Source organism: Salvelinus sp. IW2-2015, linkage group LG17 (genome assembly GCF_002910315.2).
Source record: "Salvelinus sp. IW2-2015 linkage group LG17, ASM291031v2, whole genome shotgun sequence".
Classification (NCBI taxonomy): domain Eukaryota; kingdom Metazoa; phylum Chordata; class Actinopteri; order Salmoniformes; family Salmonidae; genus Salvelinus; species Salvelinus sp. IW2-2015.
In genome coordinates, this window is record NC_036857.1 from 24,000,305 (window position 1) to 24,017,773 (window position 17,469).

Here is a 17,469-nt window from a genome sequence, read left to right on the forward strand (position 1 = left end):
ATTTGATTTATAAACTTAAAAAGCATCTAGACATTATCTCCCATTTCTTTTAGACTAGCATTTGGTTTTCAACAGCAGAGATGTATAAACCTTACCGTCTGTCTCTCCAACCTTCTCAATAYTGAATTGCGATCTCCATTGTCCCATATAAAGTGAACGTGTCCGAATGAGACAGACAGCTATTTGAGCTGGTTGTCATAGCAACATGCAAAACTTTCAGTTGACTGGCTAAATCGATACTTTGCTGCCAAAACTAAAATGGATGAGTGGAACCTTTTTGGATATTTTTGTCGACAAGACTATTGATTAATCGGAAAAAGAGATGGCAAAAATACCCAGGCATGCAGATTTGGGGGATACTGCATTGAATAGACCAAGAGAAAAGCTGCAACGGGAAAAAAACAGTTAAGAATACAAACTGGGCTGTGCGTTGCTTCGAGGGCTGGCTAGCAGAGAAGAAAAAAGTTGTTGACTTCAAAACTGTCACTAAGGAAGAGTTTAACATCCTTYTCCGACAGTTTTATGGAAATGTACGAAATGGGAAGGGTGAGCAGTACAGCATAAGTAGCTACCTGGCACTCCGTARTGGGCTCAACCGGTTTCTAAATGACCCACCCATCAGTCGCAGCTGGTGCCTTATGAAGGACACTGAATTTACCATTTTAACCATGTATTTCTGGGCAAAATCAAACAACTAAGGCAGCAAGGAAAATATCAAAACAGCTACCCTCAAAACACCGATAAGGACATGCCCCTGCTCCAAAACTTCCAGGCTCTGAATGCCGGTACACCAGGGGGTTTCCACTCGATCAGAGCATAACATTTTTCCCTTTCACACTGAGTGGTTCTCAAAAGGGAGAGAGCTGGAAATATTTTTCAAATACATTGAGGAACTATTGTCATTCTCAATGGATGTAAAAACAGACTGTTTGCTTGCTGTTTGATGTGAAGAGAGAGTGCGCATTCTGGAGGGAGACGGGGAGTGTGGCTGCACAATGGACTTCTTGGACTGTGCCATCCCTGCGACCTCTGCAATGGATTTGTCTCGGCCTCCGCAATAGATTCGTTCACTGAGATGGGCGTGAATAAGACCGGTGTCTTGTGTGCCGTATAAAATAAATACCTTTATTTTACTGCCCAAACAAAATAAAAAACAATCTTGGTCGACCAACAGCCCATTATTGACCAGACAATCAACCAGTCGAATAACTGGGGTCAGCCCTAAAAAGCATGCAGGCGAGTAGCAAGGAATGGACAAGAAGGAAATAATAAATGGAAATCACAATGACCAAATCCAAACTAATGCAGTCAGGGAAAATAATTACCTGAGGTTGCTATGCACAGGCATGCATATGGTGAAAAATAATGATTAACATGAAGACTAGGCCTACCACACATACCATAATGTCTTATCAAAATAGTCTCAATATGTTTATATAAGATAGGGTCAATTCAAAAAGTCAGTTTGCTGACATATTGGTCTTCTGGTCCTAAACACCAAATGACGCACAAAATATCTAAGTTAAAATATAGGCTAAAGTGTGTTAAATAACAAACACCGAAACAAGTCTTACCTTTGCATGTGGGAATAGAAGCTGACCAGCCTTCTATTTCACATGTCAGACTGGCCTCTCCCGTCATCTCATATCCATCGTTGCACTTATACGTCACAAAAGACTTGTGCTTGTAGGGGGGCGAACGACCTTCAATCCTAACGCCATTCTCAACAACAGGAGCAGGACATGAAACCACTGCAGATGTAAACAAAGAGCAATTTCATTAGCTACTGTTGTGAACAAGGTGGGCCCAAGTTCCTCATTAGTTTAAGGCTATTTGAAGGCAATATTATCACAATTTTGCTATAACCATTTATTTATGAATTCTGGAACTAGGCCTTCAATAAATAAGCTAGTTTGTTACACACCTATTCTGAGCTCAATGTTGCATCATGGTTTTTAAGTATAGGCCCACAGTACACATAAACCATGTTTTAGACTGCTCTATTAGCCTGTGTTGTATGTTTATACAACAGGTGGGTCTAATCCTGAATGCTGATTGGATAAAACTGCATTCCAGCCTGTGTATTTCACAAGATACCACCTGCTAAATCTATGACGTTGAAATGCCTATTTACTATGTTCCATCTCACTGCGCAATCCACTGTCTCATCAACCCTGCCAGGAAATGTATRAATAATGGCGCGGAAGGAGATGGCTGCCGTTTTACGATCCCGTAACCAATTGTGCATGTTTTTTTTGCGTTATTTGTAAGTTATTTTGTTGATGACGTTTCTGCCACCGTGTCTTATGACCGAAAAGAGCTTCTAGATATCAGGACAGTGATTACTCACCCCATACTGGGGGAATACTTTTTCTTCAATTTACTTCAGACAAGGCCCTTATCCCTGTAATTCGCAGGAGAAAGAGACAGAGGTATCGTGGACGCAGATCCGGGTGGCTTGTTAGGATCCGTCACTGAGAGGGTAATCTAACTTTACCATCGGTCCTATTAGCCAACGTACAACCAATCAATAATAAAATAGACAAACTACGATCACGTATATCCTACCAACAGGACATTAAAAACTGTAATATCTTATGTTTCACCGAGTCGTGGCTGAACGACGACATTAATAAACATACAGCTGGGGGGTTTTAAGCTTTTTCGGCAGGRYAGAACAGTGGCCTTTGGTAAGACAAGGGGTGGCAGTCCATGTATATTTGTAAACAACAGCTGAAGCACGAATTCTAAGGAAGTCTCAAGGTTTTGCTCACCTGAGGTAGAGTCTCTCATAAGCTGTAGACTACACTATTTACCAAGAGAGTTTGTGTATTTTTCATAGCTGTCTACATACCACCACAAACCGATACTGGCACTAAGACCGCACTCAATGAGCTGTACACGGCCATAAGCAAACAGGAAAAAAATCATCCTGCGACGGCTCTCCTAGTGGCCGGGGACTTTAATGCAGGGAAACTCAAAACTGTTTTACCTAATTTCTATCAGCATGTTAAATGTGCAACCAGAGGGGAGATATATATATATATATATAGACCACCTTAACCACCTATAACTACAGACCACCTCCACACACAGAGACACGTACAAAGCTCTCCCTTGCCCTCCATTTGGCGAGGGAGATCTGACCAAAATTCTATCCTCCTGATTCCTGCTTACAAACAAAAACTAAAGCACCAGTGACTCGGTCAATAAGGAAGTGGTCAGATGAAGCAGATGCTAAGCTACAGGACTGTTTTGCTAGCACAGACTGGAATATGTTCCGGGATTCTTCCAATGCCATTCACTGGCTTCATCAATAAGTGCATCGATGATGTCATCCCCACAGTGACTGTACGTACATACCCCAACCAGAAGCCATGGATTACAGGCAACATCCGTACTGAACTAAAGGGTAGAGCTGCCGCTTTCAATGAACGGGCCACTATCCCGGAAGCTTATAAGAAATCCTGCTATACCCTGCGACGAACCATCAAACAGGCAAAGTGTCAATTCAGGACTAAGATTGAGTCGTACTACACCGGCTCCGATGCTCGTCGGAAGTGGCAGGGCTTGCAAACTATTACAGACTACAAAGGGAAGCACAGCCGCGAGCTGCCCAGTGACACGAGCCTACCAGACGAGCTAAATGACTTCTATACTCGCTTCAAGACAAGTAAAACTGAAGGATGCATGAGAGCATCAGCTGTTCCGGACCACTGTGTGATCACTCTCTCCGTAGCTGATGTGAGTAAGACCTTTTAAACAGGTCAACATTCACAAGGCTGCAGGGCCAGATGGATTACCAGGACGTGTACTGCGAGCATGCGCTGACCAACTGGCAAGTTGCTCCCGAGTGGTGCAGCGGTCTAAGACACTGCATCCCAGTGCTTGAGGCTTCACTACAGACACCCTGGTTTTAATCCAGGCTGTATCACAACCGGCCGTGATTGAGATAGGGCGGCGCCCAATTTGCCCAGATTCGTCCGGGGGTTTGGCCAGTGTAGGCCGTCATTGAAAATAAGAATTTGTTCTTAACTGACTTGCCTAGTTAAATAAAGGTTAAATAAGAAATAAGTGTCTTCACTGACATTTTCAACCTGTCCCTGACGGAGTCTGTAATACCAACATGTTTCAAGCAGACCACAATAGTCCCTGTGCCCAAGAACACTAAGTTAACCTGCATAAATGACTCCCGACCCGTAGCACTCACGTCTGTAGCCATGAAGTGCTTTAAAARGCTGATCATGGCTCACAACACCATTATCCCAGAAACCCTAGACCCACTCCAATTTGCATACCACCCCAACAGATCCACAGATGACGCAATCTYAATTGCACTCCACACTGCCTTTTCCCACCTGGACAAAAAGAACACCYACGTGAGAATGCTATTCATTGACTACAGCTCAGCGTTCAACACCATAGTGCCCTCATAGCTCTAAGCTAAGGACCCTGGGACTAAACACCTCCCTCTGCAACTGGATCCTGGACTTCCTGACAGGCTGCCCCTAGGTGGTAAGGGTAGGTAACAACACATYCGCCATGCTGATCCTCAAAACGGGGCCCCTCAGGGRTGCGTGCTCAGTCCCCTCTGTACTCCCTGTTCACTCATGACTGCATGGCAGGCACGACTCCAACACCATCATCACGTTTGCTGATGACAGTGGTAGGCCTGATCACCAATAACGATGAGACAGCCTATAGGGAGGTCAGAGACCTGGCCGTGTGGTGCTAGGACAACAACCTCTCCCTCAACGTGATCAAGACTAAGGAGATGATTGTGGACTACAGGAAAAAGGAGGACCGTGCACGCCCCCATTCTCATCGACGGGGCTGCAGTGAAGCTGGTTGAGAGCTTCAAGTTCCTTGGTGTCCACATCACTAAAAAAACGAACATGGCCCAAGAACAACAAGACAGTCGTGAAGAGGGCACGACAAAGCCTATTCCCCCTCAGGAGACTGAAAAGTTTTGGCATGGATCCTCAAATCCCCAAAAGGTTCTGCAGCTGCACCATCGAGAGCATCCTGACCGGTTGCATCACTGCCTGGTATGGCAACTGCTCGGCCTCCAACCGCAAGGTACAATAGAAGGTAGTGCGTACCGCCAGTACATCACTGGGGCCAAGCTTCCTGCCATCCAGGACCTCTATACAAGGCGGTGTCAGAGGAAGGCCCTAAAAAATGTTCATAGACGGCAGCCACCCTAGTCATAGACTGTTCTCTCATGGCAAGSGGTACCTGARCGCCAAGTCTAGGTCCAAGAGGCTTCTTAACAGCTTCTACCCCCAAGCCATAAGACTCCTGAACAGCTAATCAAAGGGCTACCCAGACCTCTTTACGCTGCTGCTACTCTGTTTATTATCTTGGCATGGTCACTTTACCTACATGTACATATCTCAATTACCTCGACTAACCGGTGCCCGCGCACATTGACTTTGTACTGGTACCCCCTTGCTATTGTTATTTTACTGCTACTGTTTATTTATTTGTTACTTTTATTTTTCTACTTAACCAACAAAGTTAAGAAACGTGTTAAGGGCTTGTAAGAGTCATGACGTGGCCCTTTCTGGGTGTAGATCATGGCCCACGTGAGCATAGACATTACGTCGGCGTCACGGAACCACACTTTTCTACTAAAATGTATAAAACCCACTACTGATGAAATTCACACCAGACCACGGAAACCCCGGTGTAAGTTGCAAATGGTTGAATTTCTAAGACCAAATCATGCCAGGTGATGCTGGTGTGTGAAGTGGTTTAAACTACAACTCTACCAAAGGACAAGACTATACCATGTGAAGCATTGGCTACACGGCTAGAAACGGTTAAACTCTGAGACTATCGATCCCTACAGAATAAGAGCAAATTTTAGACGTATAATTACTAGTCTGCTGCTAAAAATGACGCAAGTCTAGAACGAGAATACTGACAACCGCCGAAGCATCTATCTATGAGATCATTTATGAACGGTACTCTAAAGTATCCATTCTAACCACCTACAACCACAAAAGACAAACCAATTTTCGGGGAAACACAAGCAGAGACTTTTGTCGACTCTCTCCAGCAGACGGACCGGCGACCACAGAGAGAGACAGCAAGAAATACGTGTAAATATGTCAATTGCAATTTATTTTCGAATGAGCGGTCATCCTTCATGTAAAGTATTAGCAATTTCTATGAGTGTAGTAATCCTCTATGAGTTTCCCGCTCTTGAACTGCCACACTGCCACACTGCCCCTATTATTTGTTTACCAAGCCATCATATTGGTTTCGCCCGCTAGGGACTTTTCTTTGTACCATGTAGCAACACGATGTATGAACTAATTGTGTGCGTTTATGTATTTCTGTGATTATTTAGTTAGTAAATAAATAAGCCAATTTGTATATCGTTGATTCATAATTTACACTAGGGTTCGTGCACATAACCAAGAATTTTACAACGTTTGGAATGAGACTGATGGAAGGTAAAGATTAATAATCATTAATAGAAGACTGTACTCGATAAGATATGAAAATATCTGAAGAGTCGATATGAGGACTAAACAATTTCCCGTGGTTCCCCGACTTCCTAGTTGATTAAAGTTTCTGATCAGATTAATCACGTAATAATAATTACACATAGAAAACTGATTTGATAAAATAACAGTCTTCACATTTAATGATAGTCAAGACAAGACATAAGTAAGCATTTCACTGTAAGGTCTACACCTGTTGAATTCGGCGCATGTGACGAATAAAATTTGCAAGGAAAATATCAAAACAGCTACCCTCAAAACACCGATAAGGACATGGCCCTTTTCCAAAACTTCCAGGCTCTGAATCCCGGTACACCAGGGGGTTTGGTCCAAAAAGTGTGGTTCGACCTCCAGTTACATCTGAGGTCGAAGAGGAAAACAGACAACTAAAGCCCAACTCATTCCTCGTGAAAACAGACGAGAACGGTATGTTGTTGATAGTCTGTTTGGGTTAATTCTAAGCTGCACTCGTAATTAGGCTACTGGAAAACAATAACGCATTCTCTCTCTCAGATACACAACCCTCGCATATAACGAGGCCACAAACAATCATCTGGACTCAAGGGAGAGGGGCTGGGAGTCCAAGAGGGGATTCTTGTTCGAGCAGCCAGGGAACCCACTACGCCCGGTGGCATGACTGGAGAAATATTTATCGAAATGCCTGGATAACGCATGTATTGTATTTTATCTCCACCCAAGGAGAGGAGGGTGTATCGGGGACTCGATCTGGTACATGTCAGAGCCGATGGGCGTGAACTATCTGGCAGCACTTCTACCCAAGATCTGCAGGGCAGCRGGAACAACTACATACACAAATCACAGCATCAGGACCACGACAGTCCAGAAACTGGCCAATGCTGGTTTAGAAGCGAGGGAGATTATGTCAGTGAGTGGRCATCGGTGCGAAGGTTTGCTCCATAGCTACTGGCRTCCCTCACCRACAGACAGAAAACACTCGAGCAACATCCTGGCCGAAAACAAAGAGAATACTGCAGCACCATCAACACCCAAAAGACTGAAGCAAGGCAGCAGAAGTAGTAGCACAGACTCCGACAGATATTTTAACCATCCAGGTGAATGTACAGGATAAATGTGAACATACGGTACGAATAAGTAGCTATAGCTATGTCAGCTGTGGTGGATAACACAAAGAGTATGGTTTTGCTTATTAAAATCACCTCAAATTAATGTCATGGATTGTCTTTCTTCAGTGTCCTGACAAGCTCATTGTTATAGATGTATCCAAATAAAGCTAACTAGAAAAAGCTTAACTCTTGGAACTATAGGGGGTGTTCTGCATTAGCATATTTGGGTCTCCAATTAAACTGCCTCGTGCTAAATTCTTGATCGTACAATATGCATATTATTGTTATTATTGGATAGAAAACACTTCTGTTTCTATAGAGCCGTGGAATTTTGTCTTGAGTGTACAGAACAATATCTACAGCACTTTTCATGACAGGGGTCAGATTTCAGAAATTTTTACCCTGATCTGGAGTCTGTTTTTAAGGCGACAGTGAATGCTATGAAGAAACCGACACTGCCTACGTCTTCCTCTGGGTGTCGTACGTCATCACGTTTTGAATGGAGTCGATTGCACAATCACAGCCACTATAAACACGAAACGTAGAAGTACCGCTCTCTTCCTGCATGCGTCGTGCGCAAGATGGCATCAGATGCCTCCTTCCAAATCGTTGTTTAGAGAGTAATATTTCTCCGGTCATGTTTTTAGTCGTTATAGTTGTTAAAAACATCATAATGTAGTTAATTTGAACCGTTTTATAGCAATTATATCCGTTTAGTGCGATTTTGAGGATTTCTTTGTTGTGCACCACAAACTTTGGACACGTTTTTGGGGTCCCGTTCGATCGTTAGTGGATATTTCGAAGGACAGAGGACATCTATCGACCAAAAGAAGATTACAACATAGAAAGGATACATTGCCCAAGAATCTGATGGAAGAACAGCTCAAAGTAAGCATATTTAATATGATAAATCGTTGTTCTGTCGAATATTTTAACGCATATTTCGCCATTTTGTTTGGTTATCGCGTCACTTGGCGAACCTGTATTGAAAAGTAAGGATAATTTAAAAAATGTAAGTCAGCGGTTGCATTAAGAATAATTTGTCTTTCGATCCTGTCAACCTGTATTTTTTAGTCAAGTATATGATTAGCTTTCGATTAAACTAGATCACTCTGAAGCTGACGTCCCTCATTTGATGCTTGAGTTGCTACTATTTTCATTGTATAACCACGGTTTTGTATGGCTAAATATGCACATTTTCGAACAAACTGTATATGTATGTTGTAAAATGATGTTACAGGAGTGTCATCGGAAGAATTCTGAGAAGGTTAGTGAAAAAATTAATATATTTGGCGGTGATTACGTTATAGCGCCTTTGGCTGGAATCGATGCTCTGGTAACGTTTTCACATGTGGTATGCTAACTTATCGATTTTTGTGTTTTCGCTGTAAAACGCTTAGAAAATCTGAAATATTGTCTGGAATCACAAATCTGGGTCTTTCCATTGCTATGCTTTGTCTATTCTTATGAAATGTTTTTATTAAGAGTAAATGGTCATACACGTTGCTCTACTAGTAATTTAGTCGTCTTGTGATGGTCGTGCAATTGTAAACTGTATTTCTACCTGAAATATGCACTTTTTTCTAACAAAAACCATCCTATACCATAAATATGTTATCAGACTGTCATCTGAAGAGGTTTCTTCTTGGTTAGTGGCTATCATATCTTTAGTTAGCCGAATTGGTGATAGCACCTGAAGTAGTAAGAAACTAGTGGAGTTAGAAAAGTGGTGTATTTGGCTTAACGTGTTTGCTAATAAAGATTTACATATTTTGTCTTCATGTAAAAATTAAAAAATCTGAAATGGTGGCTTTATTCACAAGATCTGTATCTTTCATCTGGTGTCTTGGACTTGTGATTTAATGATATTTAGATGCTACTATCTACTTGTGAAGCTATGCTAGCTATGCTAATCAGTGTGTGGGGGGATGGGGGGTGATCCCGGACCCGGGGTAGAGGCTCGTTAGAGGTTAAACAAATGCAAATGCTTTGCTGTTATTCTGGCTCCACTTTGACGTGGCTAAGTTAGCCGTAGTTGGCTAGCTAGCAAGCAAGGGATAAGACCATTGCCAGCCAGTATGGCATTTAGAACGAACGACTGGGTCGCGTCCATAGATACAGATAAAAAGACTGAATGACTGGGTTGCGTCTCTAGCAATCCTACATTTGGGTCAGGAATATATCTTGTGGAAAGATGAAATAGTATGAATAAATTAATCAAAATTAAAAAAATTATGAAAATATGTCAATCATTATTTGAAAATGTTGGTAACTTGTTGTATAAAAGTGATAATATCCTCGACGCCGGTGTTTGGAGGATATATTGGCACGGTTTGCCGGCACTCGACGAAAACGAACAACATCCGTGCCAACACATTCTTCAAACACCGGCTTCTCAGGCATTATCACTTAAATGTCTCACGCACATCTCTGCTTATGTTATTTTTTTATCAGGCTAGATAGTGATATTTTTGCTATTTTAAAAATGTTTTTAAATTAGGTCATCTGGACCCTGACCGTGTTCATGATTGTGTGGTGGAGTAATGTAATCTGATTACTTTCTCTTTACGAGGCATTAGACGTAGACAAAGGATCCATCTATGATGACACCCCAACGCATTTGGGGTGTCATCATAGTGGTCTCTGACTTGTGGTCAGACTCGCTCAGGTGGAACAAACTTAAAAATTGCTCTGTTTTTTAAAGCTGAATTGAATGTCATTGAAAACAGAAAGGTGTTGAATCCTTTCTGAAGTCAAATAATCCAAGAAGTAATCTAGTTTTCAAAAGTATCTGTAATCTGATTACAATATCTTATCAGTGTGAACAGTTCATACGAACAGTTCTATGTTTTGTTAACAACCATAATTGTGACTGTTTAAAACAGAAGGGGGTACAAAGGCAAGCTTTCAACGTACTTTTACACTCAGGTGGAGCTGGCTGGAATTCTCCGTCCTTTTCACAGACTATGGATTTAGTTCCAACCAGAGTGAATTCCTTCTCACAGCTATATTCCACAACACTTCTATAGCTGTACTCGTCTTCAGGTGGGATAACAGGTCCACCGTTGACAATGGTGGGGGGCTTTCCACACTTCACCACTGCAGAGTAGAACACAACAGCAGTTATGAACAGTTTTGATCTAGGCACAAGCATAGAACTGTTACAGTTATTGTTATTTTCACTTCAAATCAAATGTATTTATATAGCGCTTCTTACATCAGCTGATATCTCAAAGTGATGTACAGAAACCCAGCCTAAAACCCAAAACAGCAAGCAATGCAGGTGTAGAAGCACGGTGGCTAGGAAAAACTCCCTAGAAAGGACAAAACCTAGGAAGAAACCAGGCTATGAGGGGTGGCCAGTCCTCTTCTGGCTGTTCCCGGGTGGAGATTATAACAGAACATGGCCAAGATGTTCAAATGTTCATAAATGACCAGCATGGTCAAATAATAACAATCACAGTAGTTGTCGAGGGTGCAGCAAGTCAGCACCTCAGGAGTAAATGTCAGTTGGCTTTTCATAGCCGATCATTAAGAATATCTCTACCGCTCCTGTTGTCTCTAGAGAGTTGAAAACAGCAGGTCTGGGACAGGTAGCATGTCCGGTGAACAGGTCAGGGTTCACTTGACTAACCTTCACATACAGGAACTCTGCCATCCCAGCCTTCGGCCAAACAGTTCCTTACACCGCTGCCCACAAGTGTATAGCTGAGAAAGATTACACAATATGAGACAGTATTTGGACCATTGGTTTTGGGATAGCAAGGGGTTACAACATACTGTTCACTGATCATGTTATCATAAGCTTTACAAACATTTCCTTTAGCTTTTAGGGACAAAAAGTATTAGGCCTGCAAATTGTCAACTTTGTGAAACATGACAGTTGACATGTTAAAGTACTCAGTTGAGCCAAATTAAAGAATGAGTGCGCGCACGCACAAGAGAGAGCGAGAAAGGGGAGGCAAATAGCCTTGCACTGACCCAGTGTCACAGGTAACAGCAGCTCTGGCACCGAACTCTACGCCTTCGAGAATATATTTGCCGTTCGTCACTTCTCCTGGGTGGCCACATGACCTTCCTGAAAACCATGAAGAAAACTAGTCAGACTCATGTACAGAGGAAATGTAGGCTAGCTTGGAATACTTGTTTTGTGCTAAAATGCCACTCCATTTCATATGCCAAACATATTGGCATACGACATGGAGTGGCAAGGAGTGGAATATTTTGCACAAAACAAGTCCGGATTCCAGGCTAGGCTTAGGCTAGTATTTCACTGAGTTTTATGGATGGGCAATGAATATATAAACTTTTTACCACAATAATAAATATAATTATTGGAATTACTTTTGCATGTCAGTTTCACTTCACTCCAAACGCCTGCAGTACAGGTGACTGATCGAGACCCTCCTGCACTGACATATCCAATTTCACACTCAAAATTTGCGTTTGTTCCCTCTCCGAATGTCTCTTTGGTGATGGAGGCGTCTGTCAAAACCATGTTGGGCTTTCCTATGGGTTTGGAGCATTCTTGAGCTAAAAGATGTGGAAGAAAGAGTTCATGTTAATGACCAAGGCAGCCAAATGCAGGAGACAAAACCTTCAAACCACCGACTGTAGACAGGGTGAGTTGCATAGAAATATAACTGATTCTAGTTGACCCTACCTTGAACAGGAAGAACCATGTAGGCAAGTTGTACCATCCCTATTATCAAGGACCAACAGATGTCTTTTGAGGGCAGCATGACGTCTTCTTTTCCGGTAACAAGCAGCAACACACGATTTCCTGGATTGGTTGGTTTGCTTGTTCTGTAGAGTAAAGTTCCCCACCTAAACGGATGAACTTCTCGCAAAATCCACTTGTCGTAATCAGACTGTGTTGACATGGAAAGAGACACCATTATGTTAATGTTAGCTGGGGGTGGGTATAATTTGTGGAACGTTCCAACAGGAATCCGTTCCAAAAACGTCGTAAATAACAAGGTTGCAAACAAACGCATACAAAGTTGTATAGCGGCAGTATAAAATACCAGGTAGAAAGCGGGCAATTTTGTTGAGTTTTTCAATCACCACGTTTATTCCGAAAAATGTCTGTCCTCACTCTGGTAGCCTATGGACAAACATTAATAATAAGCTACGTGGTGAGTCGATGCCTATTCGGCAGCTAGTTAGCGAGGTGAATTGATCATGCTACTTTGTATGCGTTTGTTGGCATCCTTATTATTTACGTAGTTTTTGGAACAGTTTCCTGTTGGAACGTTCCACAAATTATACCCACCCGTTAGCTGGTACTGGGTGGAACCTGCGAGATATCTAGCCTGGCTAATTAGCTAACGTTAGCTGGATCAGTTAACTACCGTGTTTGCGTACATGGCACTTTCTTCAACAAATAAGTCATAATGCCAAATATACCGTTGTTTGTAGGATATTGGCACGGGTGTTAGCCCTGAGAAGAAGTTTATACAAATCTCCTCAGATGAAAACTAAATGTTAGTCTAAAATAAAATGTGAGATAATGTCTAGATGCTTTTTATAGTGGAGAACAAGTTTATAATTTGCCTGGTAGGGTTGATGAGGCATTTTAACGTCATCGATTTATTGGTAACGTGTGGAATAGACACCGGCTGGAATGCGCTTTTAACCAATCAGCATTCAGGATTAGACCCACCCCTTGTATAATTTCCTATAATTATCAGCTATAGTATTTGGAAAACTCTTACCTTATTGTTCAAAGTCTGTATGCTTTCTTCAAAATCCAACTGTCAACCTGTCTAGCAGTAGCCAATGTATGTTTGTGTTGCGCATTTTCTTCTTCTTTGGTGAGGTTTAACGGCGGTTGGCATCCAATATGTTGCATTACCGCCACGAACTGGACTGGAGTAAAAAAAAACATACTTTGCGCTACAACAATGGAAAAGGAGGGGGAATGCCCAACCAACTAACCCTACACTCATTAAAAAGCCCACCACCCCATTCCACTATTGTGACCCTATTTGATCCTACACCAGGCCACTTGCCTGGGAGGACAGGATACTGCACAGACCACAGGCCTGGGAGGACAGGATACTGCACAGACCACTGGCCTGGGAGGACAGGACACTGCACAGACCACTGGCCTGGGAGGACAGGATACTGCTCAGACCACTAGCCTGGGAGGACAGGACACTGCACAGACACTGGCCTGGGAGGACAGGACACTGCACAGACCACTGGCCTGGGAGGACAAGATACTTGCAACAGACCACTAGCCGGGGAGGACAGGACACACTGCAACCAGACCACTGGCCTGGGAGGACAGGACACTGCACAGACCACTGGCCTGGGAGGACAGGACACTGCACAGACCACTGGCCGGGGAGGACAGGACACTGCACAGACCACTGGCCTGGGAGGACAGGACACTGCAGACCACTGGCCTGGGAGGACAGGACACTACCATTCAATACCCCCTGTGGCTCTTCTGCAGTTAAATCACAGATAGAACAATGAGACAGCTGTACAATGAGACGGCTGTATAAATGTGAAGCAGTGGCCGGCAGTGGGAGATGGAACAAGATGGATTTTGGCCGACATTCTGCTAATTTACTCATCAACTAAACATTTGATTTCAATACAGTTTTCTGTTCCCAAAACTACAATCTGTTATGAAAATATGCAAATGATGCTACAACGTGACAATATGCTCTTGCTAGCTCGTGGGCTTTGCCCACCTCCTTGCTTGTTCTGCCCACTATGCCCACTGAAATTACAGGCTGTTGTCTATCTTGGTTTTGTTATAAAAAAAATCTTCGGTTAAATGTTGTAATAGCAAGTACTTCTCTGCAGCTGTCACCACAACACCTATTTTCTGTGACTTACGGTACAGTTTTCCATTCCACAGTTGATAACCATGACCGCTACAAAGCCAACCTTACTGAAGTAAATTTCATTCATTATCTTATCACTCTGTCCAGTTTCACCACGCTCTCCACCAGGGTCTGTGTCTTACCAGACGGCGGGCATCATAGGCCCCGGGAATCTTCCGCTTCACCCCTGCCTTTACACAGGTAATCACTCCTTTCAATGGTGCACGTTCCTTCATCACAAGACCACTTCTTGACCACCACATTTATATATATCTTATACCTTTATTTAACTAGGAAAGTCAGTTAAGAACAAATTCTTATTTTTAATGACGGCCTAGAAACAGTGGGTTAACTGCCTTGTTCAGGGGCAGAATAACAGATCTTTACCTTGTCAGCTCAGGATTCGATCTTGCAACCTTTCGGTTAACTAGTCCAATGCTCTAACCACTAGGCTACGCTGCCTCCCCAATTTTGACACACCCCTCAATATTGTCATTGGTTGCACAAATTGTTTATTTTACCTGGTTCAAGCACAGTGATGCAGAAACGTTAGTGCTTTACCCAATAAATTACTGGAAGTTTATATATAGAGTATGCAACTCTCTTTATTTATTTTTATAGCCGAACATGTGTGCATTGTGCAATGATGTGTGATGGAACATTTTATGTTGGTGCTTTTCTATTTACCAATTTCTGTGTTCAACAGTGGTTCTTCCTTTAAAAGTTGCGTCATACTGCAGCACACCTTGCGGACTGCCGCAGAATTCTATGACATGTTATTTAATTGTCAGCAATTGTTATCATTAGTGCTAGTTTGACCACCAGAGGGCATCTTTGAGAAGAATTTGATAGCCTTCAATATTGGCTGTTCTGGAGAATTTTAAACCTTTTTTTGTAAGAACATAGTATACGGGATTGTTTTTAAGAAATTTATCGGAGATTCAGTGAAAATAAAAATCGCATTGATTTATCAAGATCTGTCCCCATGCTTGTCTCAGAGCAGCGTGAAACGGTGCTGAAATAGTTGACCACAGCAGGAAGGCTATTGCTTCAAACCTATTGCTTCTAACTTCAATATGCTTTTTAAATAAATAAGACCTACACCACTTTTAACAGCACATTTCTCAACACTAGTGAGACTCATGTCGCCTACGGTAGACCTACAGTATATCATTTTTTAAATTTTTTATGACGTGACTCAGCCAATAATTAGATTTAGAGGATTGGAGGATTCTACATTAATATCTAAGTGGCATTTTTCGTTTAGGCAAATCTGATCTGTGAGAATATCTAAGGGGCTTTTATATAATTATAAATTAATAATAATAATAATAGTCTCTTTGTTTTAAAAATAACAATATTTTGGAGATTATTTTGTTTTCAAATAACCTAAAGTGAGCGAGAAAATGGCCATTCTTGAACATGGGGTGAGACATTGTTACTAATTTGTAAATAAAACCAGTTTGTTATTTTGAATAATTTATTTCTGTTTCTAGAGGGAGAGAGCCCACCGTCGATTCATGGGTCTCCCGGTCACGGCCGGCACGGGTATCGAACCAGCATCTGTAGCAACGCTCCTGCTAATAGCCCATAATGGCGCTGTAAATCAGGACTCGTCGGGAGTAGGCTACAGTACTACAGTAAGAGCAAAATAATCCTAACATTTCCACACCCTAATTGTAGATGAACCAATACCCAAATGGAGATTCAGTGAAAATAAAAATGTTACTGATTTATCAAGACCAGTCCCCGTGCTTGTCTCAGAGCAGCGCTGTCTTGACCTCTGAATGCTGTCTCTTCCATACATTTTGAAGAGTATTTTCCAGTAAGCAACAATTTGTTTACCTTCATTAGCCTACTTTGTTCCATTATTTCTGTCATTCAGTGATATTTATTCCCAAAGTAATTCGTTATGGATTCATCTGCATTTTGAAAGAGTATTTTTATCATTATTTATTAAGGAAAGCATAAAGATGCTGTTGAAGAAATACAGTACTGTACAGTATATGCTTTAGTATATGCTTTAACCGACATCTTTGCGGTTGCATGAGGATAATAAAGCATTTAAAGCATTTTGAAGATAGAAGCCGCCTGCATTTGTTTATTAGGCTACTGTGCAGTCTGACAAGTACACATCCTTGGAATAGCAGAACAGCATAACGGTCCTTGCTGTGCCTGGTGAGCAGTTGGTCAAGTTCTGTTGTCAGAAGAGGAATGGAAATGTCAGGGTGAACCGACGACCTGACGAACCCGCCAGGTATGTTGACTCTGCCTATTGTAGGTGGAGTTCCAGAGCTCACAGGTGTGCCTGGCATGGATTGTGACAACATCTCATTCCTCGCCCTGTTCAACACGTCATTCTCCACCTGACTTTCCGCCAATGCCGCCTGACTCTCCACCAATGACGTGTGACTCTCCGCAGATACCGCCTGGCTCTGGACCAATGCATCAGCTGTCGCCCGTATCTCTGCCCTCGGAGAATGTTTCTCTTTCTGATGGTCTGCCTTCAATGACTCGGTCTCGGTCTTCAAAGTTTGAATCTGATCCATGTGCACCTTCATCAGATGAGCAGAATGTACCGCCCTGAGCCCCCATTGATTACAGTGGCCTATGATAGAAATGGTAGGTCAATTAAGAATTAAAAGTGACTCCAACACACAAATGCTGCATACATCTGCATACACAATAAATAAGACCTACACCACTTTTAACAGCACATTACTCAACACTAGTGAGACTCATGTCGCCTACGGTAGACCTACAGTATATCTATAAAATTWAAAAAAATTGATGACGTGACTCTCCGCCAATAATTAGATTTAGAGGATTGGAGGATTCTAAATTAATATCTAAGGGGCATTTTATCAATTAGTATATTTGATTTTAACCACAATATTTGTTTTATTATTTATTCTGTCTTTTCTGGTGGATTAAACTGAAATTACAACCAACTTTCTATGGCTTGTTTAAAAAATAACTATATTTTAGAGATGATTTAGTTTCAAATAACCTAAAGTGAGCGAGAAA

At 42.1% G+C, this 17,469-nt stretch overlaps 1 protein-coding gene across 9 annotated transcripts in view; it reads right to left on the reverse strand.

Moving 5' to 3' along the window:
* Positions 1 to 13,425, reverse strand: part of rca2.1 (regulator of complement activation group 2 gene 1) — a 30,293-nt gene extending 16,868 nt beyond the window's left edge. For 3 of the 9 annotated variants that reach the window (XM_070448001.1, XM_070448000.1, XM_070447997.1), the window contains exons 1-7: positions 13,318 to 13,424; positions 12,264 to 12,471; positions 11,945 to 12,133; positions 11,582 to 11,678; positions 11,235 to 11,308; positions 10,517 to 10,699; positions 1,575 to 1,751 (exon numbers count right to left, since the gene is read on the reverse strand). In XM_070448001.1, the coding sequence (XP_070304102.1) occupies positions 1,575 to 1,751; positions 10,517 to 10,699; positions 11,235 to 11,308; positions 11,582 to 11,678; positions 11,945 to 12,133; positions 12,264 to 12,342 (799 nt within the window). In that variant the 5' untranslated portion in view covers positions 12,343 to 12,471; positions 13,318 to 13,424. Of the gene's footprint in view, positions 1 to 1,574; positions 1,752 to 10,516; positions 10,700 to 11,234; positions 11,309 to 11,581; positions 11,679 to 11,944; positions 12,134 to 12,263; positions 12,472 to 12,627; positions 12,689 to 12,875; positions 12,895 to 13,317 lie in introns of those variants that run through there. The other 6 variants (XM_070448005.1, XM_070448003.1, XM_070448002.1 and 3 more) reach the window with 5 other exon arrangements.
* Between the last annotated feature and the right edge of the window lie 4,044 nt (positions 13,426 to 17,469).